The sequence below is a fragment of the Mustela nigripes genome, chromosome 16 (genome assembly GCF_022355385.1).
Source record: "Mustela nigripes isolate SB6536 chromosome 16, MUSNIG.SB6536, whole genome shotgun sequence".
Lineage (NCBI taxonomy): Eukaryota > Metazoa > Chordata > Mammalia > Carnivora > Mustelidae > Mustela > Mustela nigripes.
Window position 1 is genome coordinate 56,652,080 of NC_081572.1, and position 25,849 is coordinate 56,677,928.

The 25,849-nt window shown below is 59.7% G+C and overlaps 1 protein-coding gene across 5 annotated transcripts in view; it reads right to left on the reverse strand.

Annotated features, from left to right (window-relative positions):
* Positions 1 to 1,444: 1,444 nt before the first annotated feature.
* The window catches only part of NTN1 (netrin 1), a 171,790-nt gene continuing 147,385 nt past the window's right edge, over positions 1,445 to 25,849 (reverse strand). For all 5 annotated transcript variants that reach the window (XM_059380529.1, XM_059380530.1, XM_059380526.1 and 2 more), the window contains exons 6-7: positions 18,563 to 18,637; positions 1,445 to 5,385 (exon numbers count right to left, since the gene is read on the reverse strand). In XM_059380529.1, the coding sequence (XP_059236512.1) occupies positions 5,057 to 5,385; positions 18,563 to 18,637 (404 nt within the window). In that variant the 3' untranslated portion in view covers positions 1,445 to 5,056. The remainder of the gene's footprint in view (positions 5,386 to 18,562; positions 18,638 to 25,849) is intronic.

Consider the following 25,849-nt stretch of genomic DNA (forward strand, 5'->3'; position numbering starts at 1 on the left):
GCAGACCCCGGGACGTGTCCCGGGCCCTGAGGGTGTGGGCTTTGAACCTGGAGTCCCGGATGGAGTCGCTTGGCTTCCTTGGGCACCTGCAGCTGTCTCCTTGGGTTTGTCGGCCCTCCTGGGCCGGCACTTAGCAGTGTCTGGGGCTCCCTTCCTGCACTGACTTCGGCAGGTGGCAGCGTGTCCCTCCCCAGCGAGAACACAAGGCCGTTGGAGGCAGGTTGTTTTACAGACCATGCTCTCATGTTGTCGCTGACCAATGGGGAGCTTCATTCTGGCCTGGGTGCTGGGGCTGTGGCTGCACATGGGGCCTGGCTACGGCGGGGCCCCAAAGGAGTCAGTGCCCTCAGGCAGAGATAGCATTCTTATGAAGGACCGAAAAAAGCCTCATCCTGAAAATCCTTGAGAACTGGATCCCTGACCCTCGATGACCCAAGGTGAGTGTGTGGCACATGCCTCTTAGCCCTAGTGACTCAGCGGATCTTCAGTCCACAGATCCCCACCCCCACCCCCCACCCTGGGGCTTCCTTTCTCCTCGGCATGTCCAGGCATGGCCACCCCAGCGGGGGACTCACTCCTGAGCTGATGACACTGGAGATCACGCCTGGCTGGGCTTCCCCCCCCCCCCCCCCACCGGCTCCAAGAACACAGTCCCCATCTCTCAGAGCCAGACCCCTGCGACAGCTGGGCTGGTCCTGGTTCTTCCAGAGAAGCTGAAGGCATCTCTGTCACCTCTCCAAGCCTCAAGGTAAGGGCTTTCCAGGCCTTCCACGGCCAGCCTAAGCCCGCCACCGAGACCTGTCTTTGAAACAGGTGGGTGCAGAAGTTACAGCTTCCTGGTAACAAGCCCCTCCTCCCCTGCTCTGCATGGCAACGCAAGGGGTTTCTAATGACTGAATTCTTTATTAAAGAAAGCACAACCATTGGGAGGTTTAAATATAGCCTCCCAGGAACCCAGTTAGCTCAGCCCCTGGGACCTGCCCTGCACCTTCAGCCGTGGTGTGAAACCCACACCGAGTTCCCCCAACCCCACTGTCTTCCCTCTGGAGTCTTCTTGGCTCTGAGTAGAAGACACGGATTCTGTGAAAGGCAAAAACTACTGCAGGTCTGAATCAGGAGGGGAAGTTCAAAGGTGTGTGAGGACACCTCTTTTTGCTGACCTAGAGCCCCGGGGAGTGGCAGGGATGGATCCCAGCGGCGGTTTCTGGGGGACTGAAAAATACACGGTCCCATCTGGGAGGCTTTTGCTCAAGTCGCAGTCAGAGCCAGCAAACCCTAGAACTCTGCAAGCGGAGTGACCCCGTTCCTGTCTCTCTGGGGTTGTTAGGGCTCGGTCCCTGGGTAGTTCTGAGAGCAGAAATGATACTCCTCAAGAGCTGCCTGAAGACTCCCTCTCCTTGCCCCATGGCATGCTCAGGCCACCAGGAAAGACGAGGAGACAGTGAACAGTGTACAAGAGTTTATTTAAATGATATCTGAACTTAGTTCTATCCTGTGGGGCCCACGTTACAAGTTCCATCTGGGTCCATTACAACTCTAACCAAAAAAAACAAAAAAACAAAAAACAAAATCCACAACTTTTTCCATGTCATTAAATATATTCATATATAATAACCATAATATATTAGTATGCATTGGAAAGAAACACTGACCCAAACAATATGTCATGGTCACAACTAAACATTTACAATTCTGAGTGAACAGAACTCAGAAACGCAGGAGGGAGCTGGGGGCAGGGGGGGACGGAAGTGCCTTTGGGAAGGGGGAAGAGAGGTCTGATGACGTGGGAACGGGCCGGCTTGGTTTTGGCCAGGGGACAAGGCCCCACGAGTACGCATTTGGATACCCCTGGGGTATGACGTGGCTGTCGCCATGAACCGTGGCCCAGTGACCCCAGCCATGAGTCTAGTTCGTCCATTTGCCAGTCTCACTCTCTCGGGGGTATAGGGGACTTCCTTTACGTGTTGAGACCTGACATTTTTCGGTTTCATTCCATTCTGGGCCACACCCAAGGAAGTCTGTACCCATTCCCTGCTTGCTACTATGGAGGCAGAGGGGACATGAGGGGCCTTGGAGAGGTCCCCAACCCCCCTGGCTTATACCACAGGGGTCCCTCCCTTCCCATCTCTGGGCACCTGGGGCAGCCCCTCACCTTCTCCCTCTCTTCTACCCCGTAATCTTTAGTGTTACTCTTTGTCAGTCAGGCAGGCACGTTGCTGTCGGGGGCTCCAGACCACCCAGCAGGTGAGAAAAAGGACAGGTGGGCATTCTGTTTTCATTTTTAAAAACTAATCTGGTATGTTTTTCTCAGACACCTACATATCACAACTCTGGTTAATACACTCTTCAAAATCAAAAGCTAGCTCCGTTTTACATCCGATCCTAACTGTACAAACCGGAACGCCTCCGTTCCTCCTTCCGTGTCCTCCCAGGGAAGGGGGCGGGCTGGAAGAGGGCGCTTTCCCCGGGATGGGCCCTCGCTGCTGAACTTGGTGGCTGGACTCAGAGGAGCGGAGGGCTGTGTCCTCGAGATGGGCGAGGCAGGCTGGGATGACTGAACTCTCCCTCCAGGGTCCTCACCCCATCCCCCACCACGGGCTGCTCTGGGGCCTGGCCACGGGGCAGGGGAGGGGGGACAGGAGAGCCTGCGCCCTCGGGGTGCTGAGCTGAGGGGCAGGCTGGTGGAATTTAAAGCGAGAGGCGAGGGGGCCTCGGAGACCACCAGTGCCAGCCCCTCAGGGGACGTAGGGTGACACTCAGGCCCAGGAGGGCCCAGCCTTTCTAGGCAGAGTGGAGAAGCCAGACAAGTGTGAGCAGAAAAGAGAGCCGGCCCTTTCAAGAAGGGGGCCCAGCAGTTAGGGAGACCTCAGAGATGCTCTTGGTGCTCACAAACCTCCCAGGCCTGGGGCGAGGAGGGCTGGCTGCTTGGTGGGGTCCCTGTGCACCCAGCCGTGGGCCTGGATACTCCTTCCCAGGACAGTGCTGTCCTCTCCCTGCCCCCTTAGGCGTCTCTCCCAGTCTGTTCTGGAAGCTCACCAAACACCCCCAGGCAGCCAAATGTCCTTTCTACGACGTTTCAGGATTAGCCAAGGACTGCCTTCTTGGACCTGTGGCGAGTTTACGCCCTGCCTCACCCACTCTTTCCGCCACCTCTTAAGATGTTGTGCCCAGCCCCGGGACCCTGTCCCCGTCCCCACCCTGATTTCTCTTCCCCAAGCTAGATGCAGTCACCAGGGCCAGTGTCTCAGCAGCGACCCAGCCGTGCGAACCGAGGGGGTGGGTGGGCTACAGGGCAGTGTGCAGTGAGGGGCATTGTGGCCAGAAGGCCCGGCTCTGGAGTCTGAACCCAGCTCTGCCTCTTACTTGCCTGTGACCTTGAGCAGTGTCCTCGCTGGCAGAAGTGGGCTGAGAATCCCTGTCTCGGGGTCGTCATGAGGCTTAGGTAAGGTCACGTGGGTAAAGTGCCTGGCACAGAGCAGGTGCTCAGTAAGACAGCTGAGCTGTGAGCCGAAGCAGGGGAGGCGGAGGGAAGCCAGACCACGAGGGGCTGAGCTTCATACTTGGTCTGACCCTTGCAAGCCACCGAGCTCCGGCAGGGAAAATGAAACCAATTTCCTGACTGAGAGCAGAGCCAGGCCTCTAATTCAGTGTGCCGGGTGTGAGGACTGGGCCAGCGGCCCCTGGGCAGTGCAGAGAGCTCCAAGGCAGGGCAGCAGAAAGGCCCCAGGCCTCGATGATGGGCCCTGTGTGCAGAGAGCCAAAGGGCCAAAGGTCTGGGGCTGCCTGTTTGGGGACAGTATCTCCAGAAAGCTTTGGAAAGGAGGCCTGGCCATACCATGGGGCACGGAAGGCCTCCACAAAGAAGGGGTAGCCGGAAAGAAGCAGGTGAGGTGTTGCGCAGCTGGAGGGGGAGCCCCAGGCAGGGGTGGCTGCAGCGGGCTCGCTTGGTCCAGCAGTTTCTGTCCCTTTCCCGAGGGATGCGGGAGTGAGGGCAGCAACAGGAAGTGGTCATGGCTTCCTTGGCCCACAGGAACCTGGTCATCCCTGTCACTACCTGGCTGAGGCTCGGGCACCCTGGGACCTTGCTGAGCCCACAAACCCTGGCCCTCCTGGACAAACCCCTTCCCCCAGCCTGGCCCAGCTGCCTGTGCAAACCTGCATTCCATGCCCCAGGCCCTTCCCAGGAGCTGACTTCATTACACAAATAGTGTCACGGTCCCTTCCCCCTTCCCTGGAAAATGTCATAAAGGGGCTGGTTCCAAGTTTCCAGAAAGGAAACTCTTTGGGAGGTTTTGCCTTCGCAAGGCCTCCTCCAACAGGCAGCTCCAGCGTGAGGCGGTGACCACCCGGCTGCGGCTCTTTGGGGGTGTCCTTGGGCCCACTGCCCTGGGCATGGGCTAGCACCCATTGCGCACCCCAGCGGGGACAGGCGCCAACCCGGGATCGCAGTCCTCTGGCTCCACCAAAGGGAATCCCCACCCTGCCCCAAGAACCACCCCCCCAGGACCAACTCAGCAGGTGGCAGCAGAGGCCACAGGCCACCTGGGGACTGTTCTGGACCCCCAAGGGCCTGAGGGGGCCCAAGTCGTCGCGGCCAGGGGTCCGCGTGGGGATCCCCAGACAAAGGAGGGTCGGGGGGGTGGGGGGGAAGTGGGGTGTCTCGCTCAGCGCCTCCCACCCCAGGGTTCACAGTTCTCACGTCCCCCTCTCCAGAACCGGCCGGCGCTGAGCGGGTGGCCCCACCTGCACAGCTCTGGGCCCCCAACCCCGGCCCCTCGTCCACCCCACCCCCACCCCAGGTCAGGCCTGCTCTGCCCGGAGAGCGCGCCGCTGCTCTGGAAGGAGCCCGTGAGGTAGCTAAGTCTCGTCCTCATCTCTCCCAACCCCGGGCGCGCGCAGTGGGAGGGGGAGGGGAGGCTGGGGCGGGGCCACGGCCCAAGGCCCCACCCTGCAGCCCCGCCCGCCCCTGCCCGCTCCCCACGCCCCCCACCGCCGGGAAAGCCCGCTTGGCCCCACGCCCCGCCCTGCCTGCCCGCCTGGCGCCACGGCCACCGCGCTAGGCCTTCTTGCACTTGCCCTTCTTCTCGCGCTGCTGGAACTTGCGCAGCCGCCTCGCCCACGTGTCCCGCCACTGGATCACCAGGCTGCTTTTGTCCGCCACGATGCCGCTCTGGTCGGGCGAGTCCTCCGCGTTGCCTAGCAGCAGGTACTTCTTGAGGGGCTTGATTTTGGGACACTTGCAGGCGATGTCCCGTGAGCGGATCCACAGGCTCTGGTCACCACGGCGGATGCGGCTCGTGCCCTGCTTGTACACGGAGATGATGTTCACTGTGAACTTCCACCAGTCCCCTGCCTTGTCCGCTTTCAGGATGTGGATCTGGACCGCTGCAAGGAAGCACAGGCAGGAGAGTGGGACCCCGGGGCCAAGGAATGCCGCCTGCCCCCCCCCCCGCCCCCGGCCCTTCCTGCAGTCAGGTGGGCCCTGCCTGCTTGCACAGCTGAGGATAGGCCTGCCAGTCTGATGGACAAGACACCGCTGGGATGGGACGGCACAGGGTACCCCACTGGGTGGTACGGAAAAGGATCTGGGGAACCCCACCTGCTGCTACAGGAAGCCTTACGTCATGCCTCTGTTGAATCTTTGCCTTTGGGGACAAACCTCCTCTAGGGCCAGCAAGACCAGAAGACGCTTAGAGGAACTGACCACCCCTCCTCCCAGCACTCTGGGCAGAGTCGCTGCCCAGGACAGGTGCCTTCTGTGAGAGCAGTGCCTGTCACTCCTCAGGCCAGGTGGGAACCTCCTGTAGTGCCCACCCCCCACCAATCCTCCTTCCTGCCACAGCGTTTACAAGGGCTCCAAGCACTGAACATCAAGCCTGACACCTCCAGACATACAACCTTGCCCTTGACCCAGTCCCAGAAAACCATGATGGGCTCTCAGTGCCGTGAACCTGCCCTTCCAGATGGCCATGGCGCCCTTACGGCGTCCAGGGTCCTTGTAGGGCAGCCCCTCCCATCCCTGCCAGGCTGCCTGCCTCCCTCCCTCCCGACCCTTTCCAATTCCCCAGGCCATTCGCCTCCTAATTCTCAACTGAAACGTCCCATGGTACAGGGGTTTGGCCACTGGAGCCTGCATTGGAATGCCCCGAAGGGCTTGGTAAACAGACACTGCTGGGCCTCACCCCAGAATTTCTGATTCAACAGGTCTGGAGTCCACCTGTCACCAGTTCTCAGGTGGCGCTGCTGCTGCTCCTCGGAACACACTTTGAGAATCAGTGCCCTAGTAAATGTTAATGTCATTTCTGCAGGATAGTAAGAGAGGTTTTTAAAGTAGGGAGAAATGCCTTTAAAAAAAAAAAAAGATGGGGAACTTTGCTTCAATAATGTTTGTGAAATTGAGTTAAAGTCAAGAGGTTTCTTTAACTGCAGGACTTTTCAGAGCCTTCAGTCTATAAATCGTTATATGCGTATGGGTTGGTTTCCCAAAAAACTCTTGAGTGCAGACCTGTGCAGCTAGCGCATCTCGGGTTAGCAGAGCCCTGTGCAGCCCAGTTGGGTAACTGCTGGGGGAGCACACAATCATTCCAGGGGCGAAGGGGAGAGGTCTCTGCTGCACTGACCGATCAAGGAAAACCCGGTCATGAACCATCGTCGGAACAGGGCATGCTGCCCTTGCTGAGCCCACTGCCACCCCCTGCACCTTCTGCCCTGGCCCAGGCTCAGGAGTGCCCTGGTAGATGAGTGGACTAGGGTCCTCCTGGAAAAGCAGCAGCAGCTCGTCTCCAGATTACACCTTAAAGACCCGAGCCGTGGGCCGGCTCAGTGGCTCCCACAGCCTCGAGGACATGTCCCCAGGCATGCCAAGCGGTCCTCACCTGCCCGCTTACAGCCTACCCGCCCATGCTGGCCAGCCTCTCTTAAGATCCCTGGGGCCCTTCCTGCTCCCCCTTCTGTCCCCACATTTGGCTCAGGATGCTGGGGCCCAGGGGCACGTCTGCCACCCTTCAGCTCATCCTTCTGGGGTGAAGGACATGGCAGATTTTCCCATATTTCATTTCAGCCATTCCTGGGCATCCTGAACTTTGCACTCCAGTCTGAGGGCTCCAAAGAATGGCTGCCATGGCAACCGTTTCCATGTTTTTGTCACCAAGGGACTCAACACTCAGTGTGAACTCTGAGATGGGGTGGGGAGCCCTCTCCAGCGTGCAGAAGTGGCTGGGCCGTGTGTTTGTGCACACGGAGGTCACCGTGGCAACTGAGTGCCCCTCGGCTAAGCGACAGGGGAGCCGGCATCCCTGAGAACCCCAGTTTCCTCTCCTCAGGACTGAGCTGAATGCAGAATGAGGCTCCGTCAGGATACCACTGTATTCCTGCGTGGGACCCCCGACCCCCCGGCCCAGCCATGGTGCCCTCCCCCATCCCCCACCCCCATGCCTGCCAGCCGGGGTGAGCAAAGGGTGGCCCCACAGAGATGCTGCAGAAGGCCCCTGGGGAACGCGGCTGTGACTCCAGGCACTGAGCACCCTGTGGTCTGACAGGCTGAGCCGTGTCTCCCAGCCCCAGATGTCCCAGGAAGAAGTGCCAACCCCCCAGACCTGAGAATGTGTTCGAGTCCAGAGGGTCATTACGGAGGTTGTGAAGTTCAGAGGAAGGCAGGAGGGGGACTAGTGTCCCCGTGAGGACACAGGGAGAAGCAGCCATCCACGAACTGAGGAGGGGGTCCTCCGGAGAAGCCGCGTGCGGACACCTCCATCTCAGACTCCCGGCGTCCGGAACCCGAGACAATAAACTTCTGTTGTTCCAACCCCTGTCCTGCGGTGCTCGGTTCTGGCAGCCCGAGCAAACTTGTACATTTGGAACTGGGGGCTCGGGACCTTAGGTGTTGGCCCCGAGCTGGGCGGGAGGGCAGCCCCGAGGACGTGGGCCAGCCAGGCTGGGAGGCAGCCAGAGCGCGCTCGCCTGACCTGGTCAGGCCCTGGGCTGGCCCTTCTTACTCTCTGGCTCTTCACGGAGCAGGAGGACGGGAGACCCCCGCCTCCCCTTTCCGGGGTCTGGAGTTTCCCTCCCCTGAAGGAATGTTCTGGAACACCAGGCAGGGCATCCAAAGCAGCCCTCCTCCCCCACCCCAATTCCCCCGGCCCTGCCAGTAGGCCTGGAGGGGATCCACTCAACACTGAGGACGCAGCCCAAAGGGGTACCCCATCCCTGAACACCCTGCTGTCTGCGAGAATTCAGGGGCCAGAAGCATTGGACACCGGTCCACGGAGACAAAGCAATGGTCCCTGTTCTCTCTCCACCCCAGCAGCTGACGGCAGCTCCTGGGCCTTGGAGCTGGACGGCACGGGCGGGCGCAGGGGAGGGTGGCAGTGGGGTTCATGTGATTATGCTGGAAAAAATCCACAGTTCCGCTGCCCTTGGCAACGCGTCCGCACATTACACAGCCCACCAAGTATGAGCTGCATACACAGTGCGCGGGCCAAGTCCCTGCCGTGCACATGCAGCTGAAAATATTCAAAATACACATTGAAACGGTGACCTCAGGCAGACCCACTCCGCACGCTCGGTGAGCGCGCCCGCCACAGCGCCGGGAGTCCAGGATGGCTGGGGTCCCCTGGGGGCCCGTGGCATCGCCCAACAGGCACGCCAGGCCCCAGGCAGCTCTGCCCATCTGAGCACCACGGTCCCTGCGGGTGTGCCCCTACACCCACACAGAACTCAACACCCCGCCAACGAGCCTCAGCAACACCCCCATCTGTGCACCCATGTCCTAGCTTGACCTTTAGGAGGGCAGACTGGGGGCTCAGTAATGATTCCCCGTCCCGTCTTCAGAAATGAGGGAGGTGACCCTCAGAAAGGCAGACGGAGACTACCTGGGACAGGAAGAGGCGTGTGGAGACCAGCCTGCAGGCAGAGGGTCCCAGCACAGAACCAGGGGGTCCCCCTCCGGTGCAGAGGCCAGGCAGTGGCTGGGCTGGGGAGACAAAGTAGCCCCGCTCTCCGTGGTAAGCAGCCAAATCTCGGGGTTCACACTGCAAATGCCCACCCTTATGCTGAGGGCTTGGGCTGCAAGCATGCCCGGGGCTGGGGGTCCCGCCCTTCGCACAGACAAAAGCAGGCATTGGCGGGGGGACCTGGAACTCACGAGGCAAGATGGGTGAGGTCAGCACCCCCGTGGACATCGCTGAGCAAAGCCGCAGGGGGCAGCATGTCTGCAGAAGGGGGCAGATGCCCGAGGAAAGGCATGGAGAGGGCTCATGGGCTCTAGGGAGCAAGGAGCTGGCCTCTGTGGCCAACGTCCTAGGGGCCAGGCCAGCCTGGGAGTCCCCACCTTCAGTAGCCAGCTCTGATCAGCAAGGCTGCAGACAGGGCGGGGCAGCCCCCCTTAGCAATTCTGGGGTTCACAGGAAGGACTTAGCAGCCCCCGACACAGGGCTGTGACAAGCGACTTCTCTTCTAATCCTGGCTTGTGGCAGGGCTGGCAGGGGCCATGCACCTCTCATCCCTCCCCTCCGCTGCAGGTCTGGCTGTGACTGGGAGCAGGGGAGTGGCCGACCAAGGGCCAGGCCCACAGAAGCCAGTCAGCAAGAAGGGCCTGTGCCCGAGTTGGGCAGTGGACTCAAAAGGCAGGCCCAGGGTAGGCTGGGTGCCTCTGGCTGGCACCGGGGGGGTTCTTCTCAGCAGCTGAGTGTGCAAGGCCCTCTATGTCCTATAGGAACAGACCTCGCCCTCTTTCCGGGGAGCCTCAACCTCTATGAGTCCCAATGCAGGGAGACCCTCAGGTCACCAAGGCACCCTAAAAAGTCAGAAGCTCCGGGTCCCATGCTTGGGTTCCTCCACAGGGGGACCTGCTGGCCCACAGCAGATAGCCCTGTTCTCGCTCTGGACATTCATTCCGAGCCTCCGTCCCCAGCTCCAGCCCTGATCCAAGAGACTCGGAGCCTGTCAGCTCAGCCCTCAGAGGACCTGGCACAGCCACCTCTGGGGACAGTTACTGATAGGAAGTAGCTCCAAGCTGACTTATGTCCCTGCTGGTAGGTTTTGGGGACCCCCTACTGGCATCAAAGCTCCCGACTGGGCCAGATTCTAAGAACAGAAGTGTATACAGTTGTTGCTCATTCATCTGCTGGCTCAGCCTGAGGACAACCTGCTGGGCTGGGGCCCTGGGGGAGGGGCCGTGGCGGAGGGGCCCTGGCACCCACCCGAGGGGAGAGGGGCTGCCAACCATCTTCCTCTTCCCACAAGCCTTGAGCCCTGGGACACCTCCGTGGGGAGGCTTCCTGCCGCCTGGAGGTCTCCTGGATTTATGGGCCGCTCAGGGTGGGCCCCCAGGGGCTTCCCAGCAGCCGCCCCTCCCAAGCAGGCCTGGTGGCCAGCCCCTGGCCTCCCCCGGCGCCCCGCCGCCCGCCCAGCCATACCTTCCTGTTGGGCCGGTCCGGCCAGGGAAGGCTTGTCACCCATCTGTCTCGGAGACAGCGGCCAGGACGAATGGGGGAGGACACTAACCCCGCAGAAACCATTAAAACCATGCAGCCCCATAAATCTCCCGGTATAGAAAATGTGTCATGAGTTGCAGCTGCTTTCATAAAATGCAGCCCTGACCACATGTTTCCCCATCCCCCATGAAGGTAAGAAAGCCCGGAGCCCAGCCAAGTCTTGTTCTTGGAGATGCTGACCTGCCGGGGGCGGGGGAGGGGGCCAGCGAGTGTGCGGGTGGAGAGGGGGTGCAGGGCATTGAGGCAGGACCCGTGTACCCACCACGGGGGATCTCGGCCGTCCTCTATAAAGTGAGGTGGTGAGCTGAGGCGAGCTGTGGCCACAGCAGGCCACAGCCCCCCAGCCATAGCCCCACACAGGAGTCCTCTGGAGTCCCCCAGCTGCCACCCCCAAAAAGTCACACCTCAAACCTCAAAGAAGACAGGGACGCCCACCTGCGCGCCGGCTGAGGGTCCCTCCTTTTTCCCCTCTCAGCAAAGACATCTTGGTTTGCCCCCCTCTCTCTCAGAACCAAGAGCAACGTGAATGCTGCCTCAGTTTCCCAGCCAGGCCCCAGGGCTCCATTCCTGGGAGGGGAGAGGGGTGACACCTGGGACCAACTCCCTGCACAGGGATCCTCGGAGGAGGGGATGCTGGGAATCAGAGTCAGACTCTGGGGAAGACATGAGCCCCATTCCCTGGGCAATGGTCTCAGTCTGGCCCGGCCACCTGCATCCCCCTTCACGAGTGAGACGGGGTCAGGGGACTGGCCACCCCACTTGGCCAAAGGCTCGGGTAGGAGAGTGGGGCGCCCTCATCAGCGGGCTGGTCTCTTCCTCAAAGGAGCCAAAGGGACAGAGGGCCCCCTCCCCGTCAGGAGGGATGGAAAGAGCCTGGCTTGTCCCCTGCCCCCCATCACAGGTCTGGCCAGAGCTGCCTGAGTGTCACCCGGAGGATGGCCTCACACAGCCCCAGGAGGTGCCCGACAACCAAGCCCGCCTCCCAGCACCCCTGGGAAGGTCCAGGGAGGAGCGTCGCCCCAGGCTGGTGCACCAGTGGGGTCCTGGCCTCTGAAGGAGGGCGAGGCAAGCAGACTGACCTCCGCTAATATGGCTTCAGATCAGGCCCCTCATCACACCCCCAAAGTACCACCGCCCCCGGCCACCGCCCAGACATGAGGCCTCCAGAACTCACAGAAAGCCTGGTGCAGTGGGTGCTTTTCTGGCTACAGATTGATGCACACTCCACGGTGGGGGTGTGGCCCATCCGAGCTCCCCAAACAGCCTGCAGCCCAGGGCCCATTTGGGACATAGCCTCCAGGCAGCCCCTTTGCAGGAGCTCAAAGGGCAGCCAAGCCCGCTTCCCCAACCGGAGCCCTGGAGTAGGGGTGTCCAGCAGTCACGGGTCCTCTCATGCACCCTCCGCATGCCCCACTTGACTCTAGCTCCTAAAAGGCAACCCACACCCAAAGGACAGAAACCACTTCTCCAAGGAACCCTGAAGACAGGGCACCAGGCCCGGAAACAGGAACAAAGCAGGATCCAGACCACAGCCCCAGAGTCCTAGGGGTGCTCCTTGGCCGGCCACGTTCCCCCAGGGGAATCTAGCAGACACCTGTGAGCACTCAGAAGGGTGTCCCTGGTCCCCTGGCATGCCTCCCACAGTCCCGCTCCAGAGGGTGCCCTTGGGTTTGCAGGCAGGGCTGCACACAGCAGGTGTACACAGACTGGGGGCAGATCTGGGGCAGGAAGGACCCACAGGATCCCCACCACGGTGGCGCAGGGGTCCATCCAAGCCCTGCGTCGCTGAACAAGATGCTCTGTGACCCTGGGCACAGGCTCCCGGTGGGCAGAGAGGACAAGTGCTGCCTGTCACAGGTGTGGGACACAGCCGGTACCCCCAGCCCCAGGGGCAGAGCTCTCCAGGCACCTTGGACAGATCCCCGCCCCCACCCCCTCCAAGCCTTCACGTTCCAATCAAGCTGTCCCGGGGGGCCCTTGGGCCCTCCCTGTCCAACCTTGTGGTCACCCGCATTCCTCGACCCCAGCCTGACTCACACGGACCCAGCCCCACATCTGGCCTCCATATGGAGCTGGCCCTCTGGGAGTGGGGAGGAAGGAAGGTCACATCTGGCTGGGGAAATCGGAGGCTCCCCAGGGGGATGGTGACCCCCCCAGGGAAGGGTTAGCGAGCCTCTGAAACACCATGCCACGCGCCGCTGGCTGCTCAGTGTTCCGCTCCCTGGGGCTATGGGGGACTGGGGGGGTGGGGGCTGGCGTCTCCCAGGAACGGCCTCAGGAGGGGGAACACCCGCACCCACACCCAAGCCCCTGGATTTCAGGGGGCTGCAGACCCAGGCACGTCGTCCCTGGGACATGGTGGAGAACCCGTCCAGCTCTCCACACTTAACGGGAATGGTCCTGACCAGGAAAGCTCTTGAACTCAAGGTCAAGAAAAGGAAGGGGACAGAGTGTTACGGAGGGGAGAGGCCATGGTTTGCCGAGACTGTCCTCCCTCTCCCCCGGGTTCCTGGAGCCAGTGTGACAAAAAGAGACCTGAGTTAGGAGCCTCTCCCCTGACCCCATCTGATCTCCAGCCTCAGCAGTTCTCGCCAGCTCCGCGATCATCGGCGATCATCGGCGGCCTCCCACCAGCGGCAGCGCCCCCACATGTACCCCCCTCGGGGACCGCCCGGGACCTCCCTCCCCAACGCGGCCATGCCCATCGCCAGCCCCGCCGGTCCCAGCCACGATGCCCGCCGTGTCAGCTCCATCATCTCTAAACATCATCCCAACACCACAGGGCCCCCTCCTGCCCCTATGTGCGTCCTGGAAGTCTCTCGGGCTTTGCAGTCCCCAGTCCAGAGCGCACTCCTGTGTCTGGTTGAGTCTCAGCATAACGCGGGCAGGACACGGTGTGTGCCCCGTGACAGGTTTTCGTGTGGATTTATCAAGGACGGGAAGGAAGGCCATGAGGTGCCCCGTCCCGGGCCTGGCAAGGCCCCGGGAGGTCCCTGGGTGCGGGGGGGGGGGGGGGATGTTGGGGTGAATGACAGTTCCAATTAGGTCCCAGGCCTGCTTCTGCCACGGGGCCTCCCGAGAAAGCAGGCGCATGCGCACACGCACAGCCCAGCAAGCCCCGTCTCTCCCCACGGATGCCAGCAGGGTCTCCCCTTTGAGCCGCACCCACACGCCATCCTTGCGGGAGCTCAGGAGGCTTACTGGACGCAGATCGTCTCGTGAAAAGCATTCTGATTTTTCCATCGGGTGGTGCCAAAATGTCTTTCAACAAAAGGGGTGACTAATAAACATTTCTGGGAACGAATCATTTTTCCAAGAACTGGCAAAAGTGAGATGATCTCACCTTTCAGAATGTGAGCTGTCCTTCTCCCCCCACTTGCGAAGCCCAGGGAGAAGGAAAAGCCTGGAGGCAGCACCCAGGAGCCCACGGCGGCCCGCGTGAGCAGGCCCGCGTGAGCAGGCCCGGCTCTCCGTGGGCTCGGACATGGCCGTGGATGCTGAGGTCCCCTGGGGGCTCACTCCAGGCTCTCTGGCCCCCACACCCTTGCAACCAGCACCTGCTTCCCCAGCGTGTTTCCATTTCTGTGGCTGAGGCCCTCCTCCCTCTGCCTGGGAGCCTTGCTTTACCCCGTGAGCACTGGCTACCGAGGCCCCCTCCTCCAGGAAGCCCTCCCTCTATGCCCTCTCTGAAGAGCCAGGCTCTGGAACTCAGGCTTGTCCACCCCGCCCCGCTCTTGACTGTGTGCCTGTCTCCCTCCTAGACTGTAAGTTCCTTGGGGGCTAAGCCAGTGTCTCCTCCGTATCCGTAAGCTCAGTAACCAGGACAGGATGGGGCATACAGCAGGTGCTTGATGAGTGTGTGAAGAGGGACCGGCTGGGGATGGGTGTGTGAGGGAGCAGGACGCCCCGGGATGTGTGTGTGTGTGGGGGTGGGGGGGTTGCACAGGTGTGGTGAGTGAGGACAGGGCCCGGAAGGAGGTCATGGACAAGGGAGCAGAGGCAGGAGGCCAAGCGGCCCGGCCTGGATGGTAGGTCATGGCAGCGGCAGCGAGGGCTGTGGGCCTGAGACCTTCCCCGGCCCCAGCCTTGCGCCCAAGCCCCACAGTGCCCTGGGGACAGTGTCATTCTGTCACCCTCATTGCCTTGACTCCCCTGGCTGGCAGCGCGTGACTCCGGGGGAGGGGCTCCAGACAGATGCTGCCCGGACTCAGTGGTGAACACACAAGCGGGCACACTCACACACACTCACGAGCCCACGCAGGCACACACAGGTGTGCTCCCTATCACACAAGCACACACACGCTCTGATGTGCACACACACACAGGGTCACAAACACACATGTGTGTCTGTGCACATGCATTCATACCTGCCCACCTACCCCGCTGTCACATAAGGCACGTGTGCACGCTCACACATACAGCCACACATGTGTGCACACATACCCACATGCACACACAGGAACACTTGCATGTGCTCACACACTGTCACACTTGTGCACCCACATGTGAGCACACTCACACAGGCAGCTCCACAGGAGCCCACTCACACGCCCACATCCACACTCAAGTGCACACCCACAAGCACACACACAGCTGTTCACACAATCCCACCTACCTGTGCACACTCACACATGCTCTCACACGAGCTCACTCACCAGGGGCGTTCACACGAGGCAGGGCCCCTCCCAGGCGAGTGTCCCCAACAGGCCGGCATCACAGACACTGGACAATCAGGCGCGCACCTGTGCTCCATGGGCAGCTCGCCAGCAGGGTCCCCTCGAGGGCAACAGAGGGCCAGGTGACCACAGACCATGGGGTCACCCTGCACCTGCCCCGAGCATACTGGGTCTCATCCAGAAAGGCATCATGTCCCCTGGATGAGACCCCCATGTGACAGGAATCCGAGGCCCAGGCTGGTGAGGCTCCTGCCCCAAGTCCCACAGCACACTGGGGGGCTGCGTGTCCAGACCATGGGGCTGCTGTCCCCTCCTGCAGATGGGAAGAGAATAGGCCTCCCTTCCCTGCTAGTGGCGCTCTGTGGATGCAAGAAGCGCAGTGGGACTTGGCCCTGAGGCCCTCCCCTGACCCCCGTACCCCTTGCTCCGCTTGGTGCCCACCCCAGCCCCTCTCATCGGGAACGTGCCAGAGCGAACACAGGGCAGGACCCGCCCGCACACCCCTTCTTCCCCCTGCCCCAGTCAGCAGAGACCCATCTCCACGTCCCCGGCAGGAGACAGGGGGCCCAGGGCCTGCTCTTCACGTGGCAGGGGCGGCCATCCTGGGGTGCTCATCAGCAGCTTCTGGGACATTCAGGGCACTGGTTACATTTTCTAGTTGGCTCCCTGCTGGGTGTCCAAGCAGGGATGATGCAGTACCCCCAGAAAGTCCAGTCCCCAGTCCTCCTCGGCCTGGCCCGCTCTGCCCGCCTCACCTCCCCGCAGACCCCCAGGCCAGCTCCCTCCTTGTCCTCTTCCTGTGCATCACACCCCTGCATCAGCCTGGGGAGGGATGTCCCCACTCTCACGTTATCCAGGGGTCTGTGGTCCCAACGGAATGCAGGGTCCTGCGAACCCAAGCACCTCACCAGCTCCCCACTCCCAGCCCCAGCGCGAGGCCTCGGGCTGCACCTGCGGGCCCCCGCCCTGGAGGGGAGCTGCTCCCTCCCTCCTGAATAAGCCAATGGGGCCCCTCTAAGTTCATAAAAAGACTGTGTCTGGTCCCCTTTGACAAAAAGAGGGTGTTTAGCCCTCCTGCTGATGGGGGCCAGCAGAGCACCGTGGGGGGACAAGGGTCCCCCAGAACATTGGGGGTCAGGAGAGCTGAATTCAACGGAGGAAAAGAAGACAAGAGAACAAAACGGGGCCGAGTCCCACAGAACTAGGTGTGACGCACGCGCTATTCTGGCAACTGTTTTAAAAGCCTAATTTTTCCTTTCTTTGCTTTTAGAACCGAGCAGGGGCTGCAGGCCAGCACCTCACAGAAGGACTGCTGGGCCCTCCCCCTCTAGCCCTCAGGTGTGTTCCCCCAAAGATGCTTCCTGAACAACTCCAAGCTCTCCCACCCCAGCACGCCCACTATGCCGTCCCCCGTTCTGGGCAGTGCTCTCTGCGGCCGCTGGCTCTCAGGGCCTGTGGACAGAGCCCCCACTTGAAACCCAGGCCCCAAGCCTGCGACAACGACAAAACCCTTGGGCCCCCCCTGCCTGAGCCCTCATCCCTCCCTTGTGCGTGTCACCGGGGGTGAGACCGCGCTCCCTTTCCCCTTCAACCATCTCGAGGTTTCTTCTTTTTCCAGCAGCTGGACGTTCCTGCACTGTCGTGGGCGCAAACACTTGAACGGGGCTTTGGGGAACTGGCTGTTGGCCCCACAGGGGTCTGGATCGGGGCCACCCGGAGACACACCCCCAGCAAGGGGCAGCCCAGGCACCCTGGGCAGGCGCTAGGCTCTGGGGACATAACATTGTGTGTGTGCGTGAGTGTGTACCCGTGTCTGTCCACACACTCACACGGGTACAATGATTACATTTTATAAGTTCTCCAAATTCCTCTGGGTTCCCTCATGCATTTTGTTACATTTAAAGGGCCGGACCCTTGTCCTTATTAAAGAGAAACCCCTTATGTCTGGTTCTCATGGCCTGCCCCGGGCAGACGGCAGGCCGGGCTGGGTCATGGAGGGACAGAGGGACAGACAGAGGTCCTCTTCTGCTTTGCTCCTTCCTCCCTCTCCTCCTGCCCAGCCGCCAGGCAACTCACAGGAGTCGCTCCTCCCCGGGAGCCGGGGAGGCACCGGGCCCTGTTCTGGCAGCTTCCAGACATACAGGTCTGGAAAGGTGGACGGAGGAGGCCGGCGTGGTATGAGGTGGACAGGCCTGCCAAGCCCGTGGCTGGGGGACCACCTCTGGGGGCCAGGTGACAAACAGGACCGGGCAGCAGCAGGGGGAGTGGGGGGTGATGGAAGGGGGTAGGGAGGGTCAGCCGCCTCCCCAAATCCGCCAGGCCCAATGGGTCTAGAGGAGGGCCAGACGGTGGAAGGTGCCAGGCCTGGGTTCAGAGCCCCTGGGCCTCCTTCCAGGCCGCAGTGACCTCTTGGCCGGGTGGCAGGGGCCTCAGCTACCCATGTGGACACCCAGGTCTCTGCCTGGGGTCCTCCCCTGCCATTGCCAGCAGATCCCTTGGGGCTCCTGTTTGCTAGGCCCCTGCTCTGAAGTGACCCCCGGCTCTTGGCTGCAAGGGTGGCCTCGAGGGGCTCCCCTCCTCCAGCAGGCTCCCCAACAACCTCCCAAGTCAGGCTTTGACCCCACATCACGTGTTGTCTGGCCAGCCCAGACCTCCAGCCAGCACAGCCACTCTCAGGGACCAGACACCACAAAGCTGGCTCCTTACCTCCTCCCAGGGTTGGGCGGCAGCCTGGCAGGAAGGAGGTTTCCAGCAAGTGCATACGGAGCGGGACAGGACCATCCAACAGAGAAAGGGGGCACGGGGGCCCTGACACCTCAAGGGACAGGGCTGTCAGCCCCAGAGCTGCTGGCCACAAAGCACCCTCCTGGACCCAGCGACCACTTAAAATGCAGATTCCCCGGCCCACCCCAGCCTTTGCAGAGTCAGCATTTGGAAGGAGGAGGCTTTTAAGCCCATGGAGCTGCTGCCCCCTTTCCCGACACCTGGAGGACCCCACGCTGAGCCACGGAGGGAGACTCGAATTGAAAGCCCATCATACGGAGAACGCCACCCAAGACCAGAGAGGCAAAGCGACTAATATGAGGCCACACAGCCCCCAACCTGGGGCAGAGTGGAGGCCGGAGGCCAGGCTAGGAATCCCAGCCACAGGGGAGCCCCTGCCCAGGGCAGAGAAAACTTAGTCCTCCAGCCCTGCAATCCCCTCGCCCCGCCCCCCTGCCCAAGTCCCCTGGCGCCCTGTGCCTCCAAGGGCCTGGGGGGAAGAGCTGACAAGTCTCTTGGGCGTGGGATCCCACCAGCCAGGCCCCTGGCTATCACGGGACACCAGAACCCGCCCCCCCACCCCCACCCCCACTGATCACATGGCCTCCAGACTGGGAGCCGGGCACTCACCATAGTCCTTCCTGCAGTACTTTTTCATGTTAATCTTCAGCTTCCCTTTGGAGGCCTTGCAGTAGGAATCACAGTCTGCAGGGGAGGAGAACACAGACAAAAAACCTAATTAGGCTGGGGATGAATAGGCTGGGGGCGAGGGGGAGGCCGCCTCCCCAGATGCCCGGAGGCCTGCGATACCCACGGGCCGGGGCGGGGCGGCCATTCAGGGCAGCCTGGCCTTCTCTAGAGGCGCTTGGGACAAAGGGCCCCCCACCCGGTAGCCCCGAGGAGCCCTTCAGCCGATGCCTGGAGCCCCCTTGGCCTCCGCAAGGGACACTGGGGCCTGTGGTATTGTGCCACCCAGGGCTTCCGAGCACCGCCCAGATTCCCCCCACCCCGTTCTTAAGACACAACTGGAACCTGATTAAAGCCGATAGAGGCCTCATTGTCACCCCGCGCCCCGGGTCTGTGTCAGGCGCTGGCTTTCATGGCGCAGAGCCTCTGGCTGGGGTCAGACCCCAACAAAAGAGGTCACGGAGGAAATTAGCAGCCCATGAAGCATTAGAAAACGCCTTTGGTGTCCACTCTACTGGAGTGTGCAAATAGAATGGCCCGCGGAGGGGAGTTCAGTTCTAATGGGCCCCACTGCTGCGAGGCAGGGCTGTGGGCCTGCGGCCACCAGGAGCATGTCGGGGGGCTTCCCGGAGCCGGGGTGCGAGCCAGGCGGAAAGTGCAGGGCCCCCTGGGGTTGGCTAGCCCCTGAGCCCGCTTCTCCTGGGGCTGAGGGACTCCGTCCAACCATAAGAGCAAATAACCCGCCTCGGCCCAACCGGGCCCTCTCCTGGCCAGCTCTTCCAGCTCCTCTGACAAGGCGATGCAATGCTTGGCCAGATCCACAGGGGACCGTCACCCTCAGCACAATGGCCAGCCCACGCCTGGGGTCCAAGACATCACTCCAGCCCACTGCACGCCACTGCCCGACATGCCAGGCCTCACTCAGTCTCACCATCGTTCTAGGATGTGGGGGTGACGGTCCCATTCTGCAGATAGGAACACTGAGGCCCCCTGCCCAAGGCTTCCCTGACAGCTGGTGCCCAGGCTGGGCCTTGAACTCGGACGTGAGAGGCCCAAGGACTGCTCTCTTGGTTATGCCATGCTGCGGTTCAGTGAACACAATGCGAGCAGGGCGTGAAGCTCAGAGCAGGGCACGAGGAGTACCCCGTGTTCCAGCAAGGCCCAGACAGCCGGTGGAGGGCCTAGAATGTTCTAGAAGCTTCTGGGGGTGTGTCCGGGTGACAGGTTGGGAGGGCTAAAAAGGGGACACACACACATCGAGGGGACCGCCCCAGGAGCAGGTGCAGCCCCTCCCCCCGCAGAGGGCATCGCCAAGCTGACCTGAGGGTAAGGAAGGATCTGTGTGGGGCATAGGACAAAGCTGGGGAGGGAGTCAGGCCTCCCAGTGCCCCTCACCCGACCCCCCCCCTTGGCTTAGCGATACAGAGAATATTCAGAGACAAGAACTGGTCTCTGGCCCCATGAGATGTGGCTGCCTCCTTCCAGGTCTTGGAATTCACTGACTAGTGCCTTGGTTAGAGTCGAAACTGCTCCATCCCACTGGCCAGGGTGCCCATGGCCTGGCAGCCCCCTGCTATCTCCTGAGCCAGCTTTTGGGAGGGGCAGGGGGAGCACCCAGTGGGGAACCAGTCCCAGGAAATAGAGGAAAACACAGCCCCCCTGCTTCCTGGTCCCCTGTGGTCTGAGCCCCAGGACCCCCTCCTGGTCGCCAGAACGCCCTGCCAGGGGCATCTGGAGGCTATCCTGCTAGTGACTTCTGCCAGATAGCTGGCTGGCCAACAGGGGTGGGAGGCGACCTCTTGGGAGGCAGGGACACAGCTGTCCAGGGACCACTGCCCACATTCTGCAGCCACCAAGCCCAAGTGGTCAACGCAAGGTGATGGCAGCCCGAATGCACAGAGCCGAGACACCTGCACTGGGCCCAGCGCCCCATGCCTCACCCTAGGGAGCAGCTGCTCCAGGCCACGGGTCAGCCAACACAGGGACAGATGACACGCCCACAAAGCCACTGCCGCAGCTGAACCCAGGATGTGCAAGAGACCCGCGGTCCCAAGAGCAGGCTGGGCTCCCTCCCTGCTCTCACCACCTAGAGAAGCTAACAGGATTGCAAGCAGTGCTGGGTGATCTCCCCGGGATGGCCTTGAACCGCCTCCCTCCTCGCCTTCTGGTTATTTTTTACCGAAGTCAAAAGCCTTTGGCCCATGTCTGTGCTAACATTCCGGGTAGGGAGGAAAATCATCTCCGCCCTCCCTCCCCAGGGGGCCTCTCCGGCTGGGCCCTGAGGCACACAGCCCAGCACCGTGTAGCTGCGGCCTCTGCACACCTGTGAGGGAGGGCCTGTAGGTCCCACCTGAAAGCCAGGAAGCCAGAGCTCAGGAAGGTTCTAGAACACCTGCCATGCACCGTGGGGACTGAAGACACAGTGGCAGAGCCAGTGACAGTCTCCTCCCAGGGCACCTTGAGCTTACTTCTTGCCTTCTCTCCTGCTAACACCGAAAGTGGTTCTTTCCAGAGCCAGATATCCACCTGGGACAGACATTATCCCAGAGTGTGTGGCATCCATTCCCAGCCCAATGAGAACATAGGAGTACCAGCCCCATTTCAGAGCTGGGGTGGGCCGGCCGCAGAGACTCAATCCCAGGACTCTGAGATTATGACCTGAGCCGAACGCAGACACTCAACCCACAGAGCCCCCAAAGCCCCAGAAATACTTCTTAAGGGCCATGCCCTCATTGTGAGATGTCCCCCCACTCCATTTGGATTTGTCGATTCCAGCTGGGTTGAGAGTAGGAAAACAAAGACCGAGACTCTTAGACCTGTACGTAAAACATGGAAACACTCTCCTTTGGGTAGAGTCAGTAACATCCGGGTCACGGACACCATGGCCGCTATCTGGCGGCCAGCGGATTCTTTGTTTTGGGTGTGTTCCACACAACTGAGGTCATCGGACAAGTGGTCCCTGGGTAGGGAAAATGTTCCTGCCTTTTCTTCTTCTATCAAATACACACACAGCCACAGAGACGGCCTCAGGAGGGACAAGCCACAGGTTTCACATGTGGTTCTGACTCCTTCAAAATGGCATATCTACTTGGCAGCGACCCCTGGAGCCCCTCTTTGCCTGGTGCCAAAAGAGCTGTAAAGACAAGAAAAATGAAAATTCACACTCCCGCCAAAGAAAACCAAACAGATAGATGACCCCGTGCTGGAATCTGGGAGCAGTCTCTATTAATTAAAGGCAGATGGTGGCAGAAGGAGAAAACCTGTCCCGGGTTTTACCTCGAGGCGCAGCCTCTCGTCCGACGCATGGAGAGATCTCGAAGAAAGAGAGGACACAGGGACAATGAGCAGGAAACAATGGGCAGGAGGTAGGCAGGGGCGCTGGGGCTGGTGCCTTCCTTTAGGGAGGGGACACTCAAGGAAGGGGAGGGCCCAGAAGGACAGACAGCGCGCCTGCATATTTGCACTTCCATTTTTATCAAAGTGACCGTCGCAGAGAATGAGGAAATCAGGCAGTGTGGGTAGAAGGATGCCCCCAAGGAACACAGTGAATCAAGGGGAGACACTGGCAGGAGCCAGGGAGCAGGGCCAGAGCTGTACCTAGTCCCCTGCCATCCAGCGTATATCCGAGATGGGAATCCAGTTGTCCTAGTAGAAGGATCTCCCAATTTTTTTTTTTCTTCAAAATTCCAAACAGTAAATATTTTAGGCTTTGCAGGCCATACAGTCTCTATCACAAGTATTCATAGCGTCTGCTGCTGAGGCATGACAACAGCCATGGACAGCATGTGACCGAACTGGCAGGGCAGACTAAAAAAGATCTAAAAAGACTCAGCTTCTGTAAAGTTGGAGAAGAAAGCCAGAAGGGAAAACCAGCCTGAGCTAAAGAGGCCATAGGATGATACAAAGAATGTGACACAGAAGAGGAAGAAGAGCTGGAAACACCAAGACCCAAACCAAAAAACTCAATAGCACAATCAAAACCCACTTCGGAAGCAGTCAAGAGAAGGGACCCTGGAGACACCTGATTCGGACGCAGAGAGAATGAACTGGGGAAACTCTCGCAGATTCTAGGGGAAAAGGATAAAGACAATAAAGGATAAAGATGAAGGAGAGAATGGTGAGAATGTGGAGGGTGACGTACGATGGGGCGAGAAGGCAGCAGAAGCCCAGCAGGATAGAAACAATGAACAAAGATCGGACTTCTGAGCTAAAGGCAGACCGACACATGCACAAGAAGGCTCACCAACTTTTTGAAAAAACATCAAGGAAGAGAGGCCAACACCCAGACACATCTTCGCACACATATGACATCCCAGGATGAGGGAAAATCAGAGGCAGATTAGAAATCAACAAGAAGAAGCCAGCCAGATGGCCATGGAGCGATGCCCACAGGTCGTGAGGAGGGCAAAGTCTGTGACCACGGAATTTTATACCCAGCTAGACTGTCTCGTATGTGTGTGCAGGCCACAACAAGCCGAAGGCATTCTCCAGTGTGCAAGGCTGCCGACAATATTCCAATCATATATCCCTTTCGAGAGAGGTACTTGTGAATGTTTTCCAGACAACTAGGAAATGAATCAGAAGTAAGAGTTTAAGAGGGGGCAGTCTTGGTGAGACCGTACACTACACATGTGGTCACGGGCTTGGAAACCTGTGAGGCGGAGATTTCATATTTGGTTCTAAAACTGAAGGCAGGGGTGTCTGGGTGGCTGAGTCATTAAGCATCTGCCTTCGGCTTGGGTCATGGTCCTAGGGTCCTGGAATCGAGTCCTGCATCGGGTTCCCTGTTCCACGGGAAGCCTGCTTCTCCCTCTCCCACACATCCTGCTTGTGTTCCTTCTCTCACTGTGTCTCTCTTAAAGATTTTTGAATAAAATCTTTAAAATAAAATAAAACTGGGGCATCTGGATAACTCAGTGGGTTAAAGCCGCTGCCTTTGACTCGGGTCATGATCCCAGTGTCCTGGGATCGAGCCCTACATCGGGCTCTCTGCTCGTTGGGGAGCCTGCTTCCTCCTCTCTCTCTGCCTGCCTCTCTGCCTACTTGTGATTTCTGTCTGTCAAATAAATAAATGAAATCTTAAAAAAAAAAAAACCATTTCAGAGGGACATCACTCAATGAAGCGACTTGTTTTTAAAGCTTACAACTTTGAAAGAAAACACTATAAAGATTCTTTAAAGACGTTCTAAGTTCGTCACCCGCTAACAAAGAAGTTCGCCTTGTAATTAAAAAAAGAGAGTGTTTTGCCTGGAATAACATCATATTGAAATATACTAAGAACAAAAGTGTTAGGAACACATAAGGGAACAGACAGTAACCTGAGCAGTAAAATGTTGCTTAATTAATTCCAAAGGAGCTGGAATCATACAGGCCATGTTTCCTGACAGCAACATTAACGAACAGGATTTCTTGTTAAACAGAGAAGAATGACAATATATGTATTCGGCTCTAGAAGTTAGAAAGCAAGCAAAACCAACTCTGAAGAAAGCCGGAGAAAGACTGGCAGCAGAAGTTGAAACACCAGAAAAAACTCACACGTTGTAAATACCCCCAAAACGGATTCTCAGGAAAGCCCCCAAACCAAGAAACATAAAAAAACACGCACAAAAAAAACAAAAAACCCAAAAACAACGAAACAAAACAAAACAGACAAAACACTGTCATGTCTAATTATGAATATGAGAGAGAAATCAGGCCCGCGTTAGGAAGTCAGGAGGAAGGAACTATAATCAGAGTCAAAAGTGTAATTATGTTATAAATCAGAAGGCTGCTACCCTACACCGCTTTAGGCTGAAAGTGACAGGAAATGAACTCCATGACTTTTTAGGAAAATGTACATGACCAAGTCAAACAAAGAGAGGCAGAATCTTGGGCCATCTCTGGACCTTATGCTACCTGACCTGGGCAGAAACAGGAAGAGGTGGAAATTGCTTAGGAAATTCCAAGTACCTAAAATCGATCATTTTGCAACTTAAAAAAAAGTGGGGAGCCGCGTCCTGTGATTCAACCCTGATATAAGAGCCAGCACGAGCCCACTGTCACACAGACCCTGCAGCCCAGCCGACTGATCTCATTCAATAAGGCCCGATGTTTCCCATCCGGCGCGGTCCCAGCTTCCCTGGACCAGTGGCCGGGCCCCCACCCCAGCGCCTGGGTCTGCCTCGCACAGGAGTAGTGAGGGAGGGGGTGAGGAGGATGCTTGGGGGCCCCTATTCTCTCAGGGGACCCTCTGGGGCTGGAGCGGAGGGTGCAGGTAAATCCAGGAGAGCTGCAGGGGTTCCCACACCGGAGTCACCCGCGGCTCCTGTCCTCCTCCCCAAAAAGATGGGAGCTGCCAGGGAGGGACCCGGGGACCCGGGAGAGCCGCGGAGACCCAGAGGCTGCCATCTGTGGCTCACAGCAGGCCCATCCTGGCTGGCTGGCATCCTGGCTCCTCCTGGGAGCAGCCGACCTCCCTTTTATTCCCCCCACCTGCTCCCCTGACCAAGCCCCAGCCAAGAGCCAAGAGGGGGCCCTACAGGCCCAATCCCAGAGGCAGCGCCGCTCCCTCCTCTCCCACCACCTTGGGTAGCTCATCCCTCTGGTCTGCCTCCTGTGTCCCAGGTGCCAAAAATCCTGCTGGGCAGGCCTGCTCGCCGGATCGAAGCTCATCTCCGAGCATATGGCAGGCGGGGCCCAGTGTCCCCCCGTCGGGGCCAAGGGCGCTGCATCTGGCGCCTCCCTCGGAGCAGGGCGGGGAGCTGGCCAAGGTCTCGCTCTGAGCAGCACCCCTGCCTTCTCTGCCTTTGGGCTGTCAGGCTTGGGAAGGTGGGGCTGTGGCGGGGGCGGGGGGAATGAGCAAGGGACGCCAGCCCCCGAGGTCCATCCCAAGGCGGAGGTATGAAGGGTGGGTGAGTTAGCAGACTCCACCGGCTGGGTGCAGAGGAGGGAGGGGTTCCTGGTGCCACCCCCGGCCCCCTCCCCCAGCCAGGTGGAAGAGCTCAAGGAGGTGGGAGGAGGAGGGACACCCCACTGGCTCCAACCTGCTGGTGGGGCCACTCTGCCCACCAGCAGGTGACAAAGGGCAGGTGAGGCCAGTCTGCCTGGACAAAGTGTGTTTTAGCTCTACCGGACTGGGGAGCCGCGGAGCTGCCTAGAACCCTTCAGGCCAGAGCCCCATTTGCCCACGGCGGTGTCCATGGGTTTCATAAATTAGACATGGTGAGGATGGGGGAGGCACTGCTCGAGAAG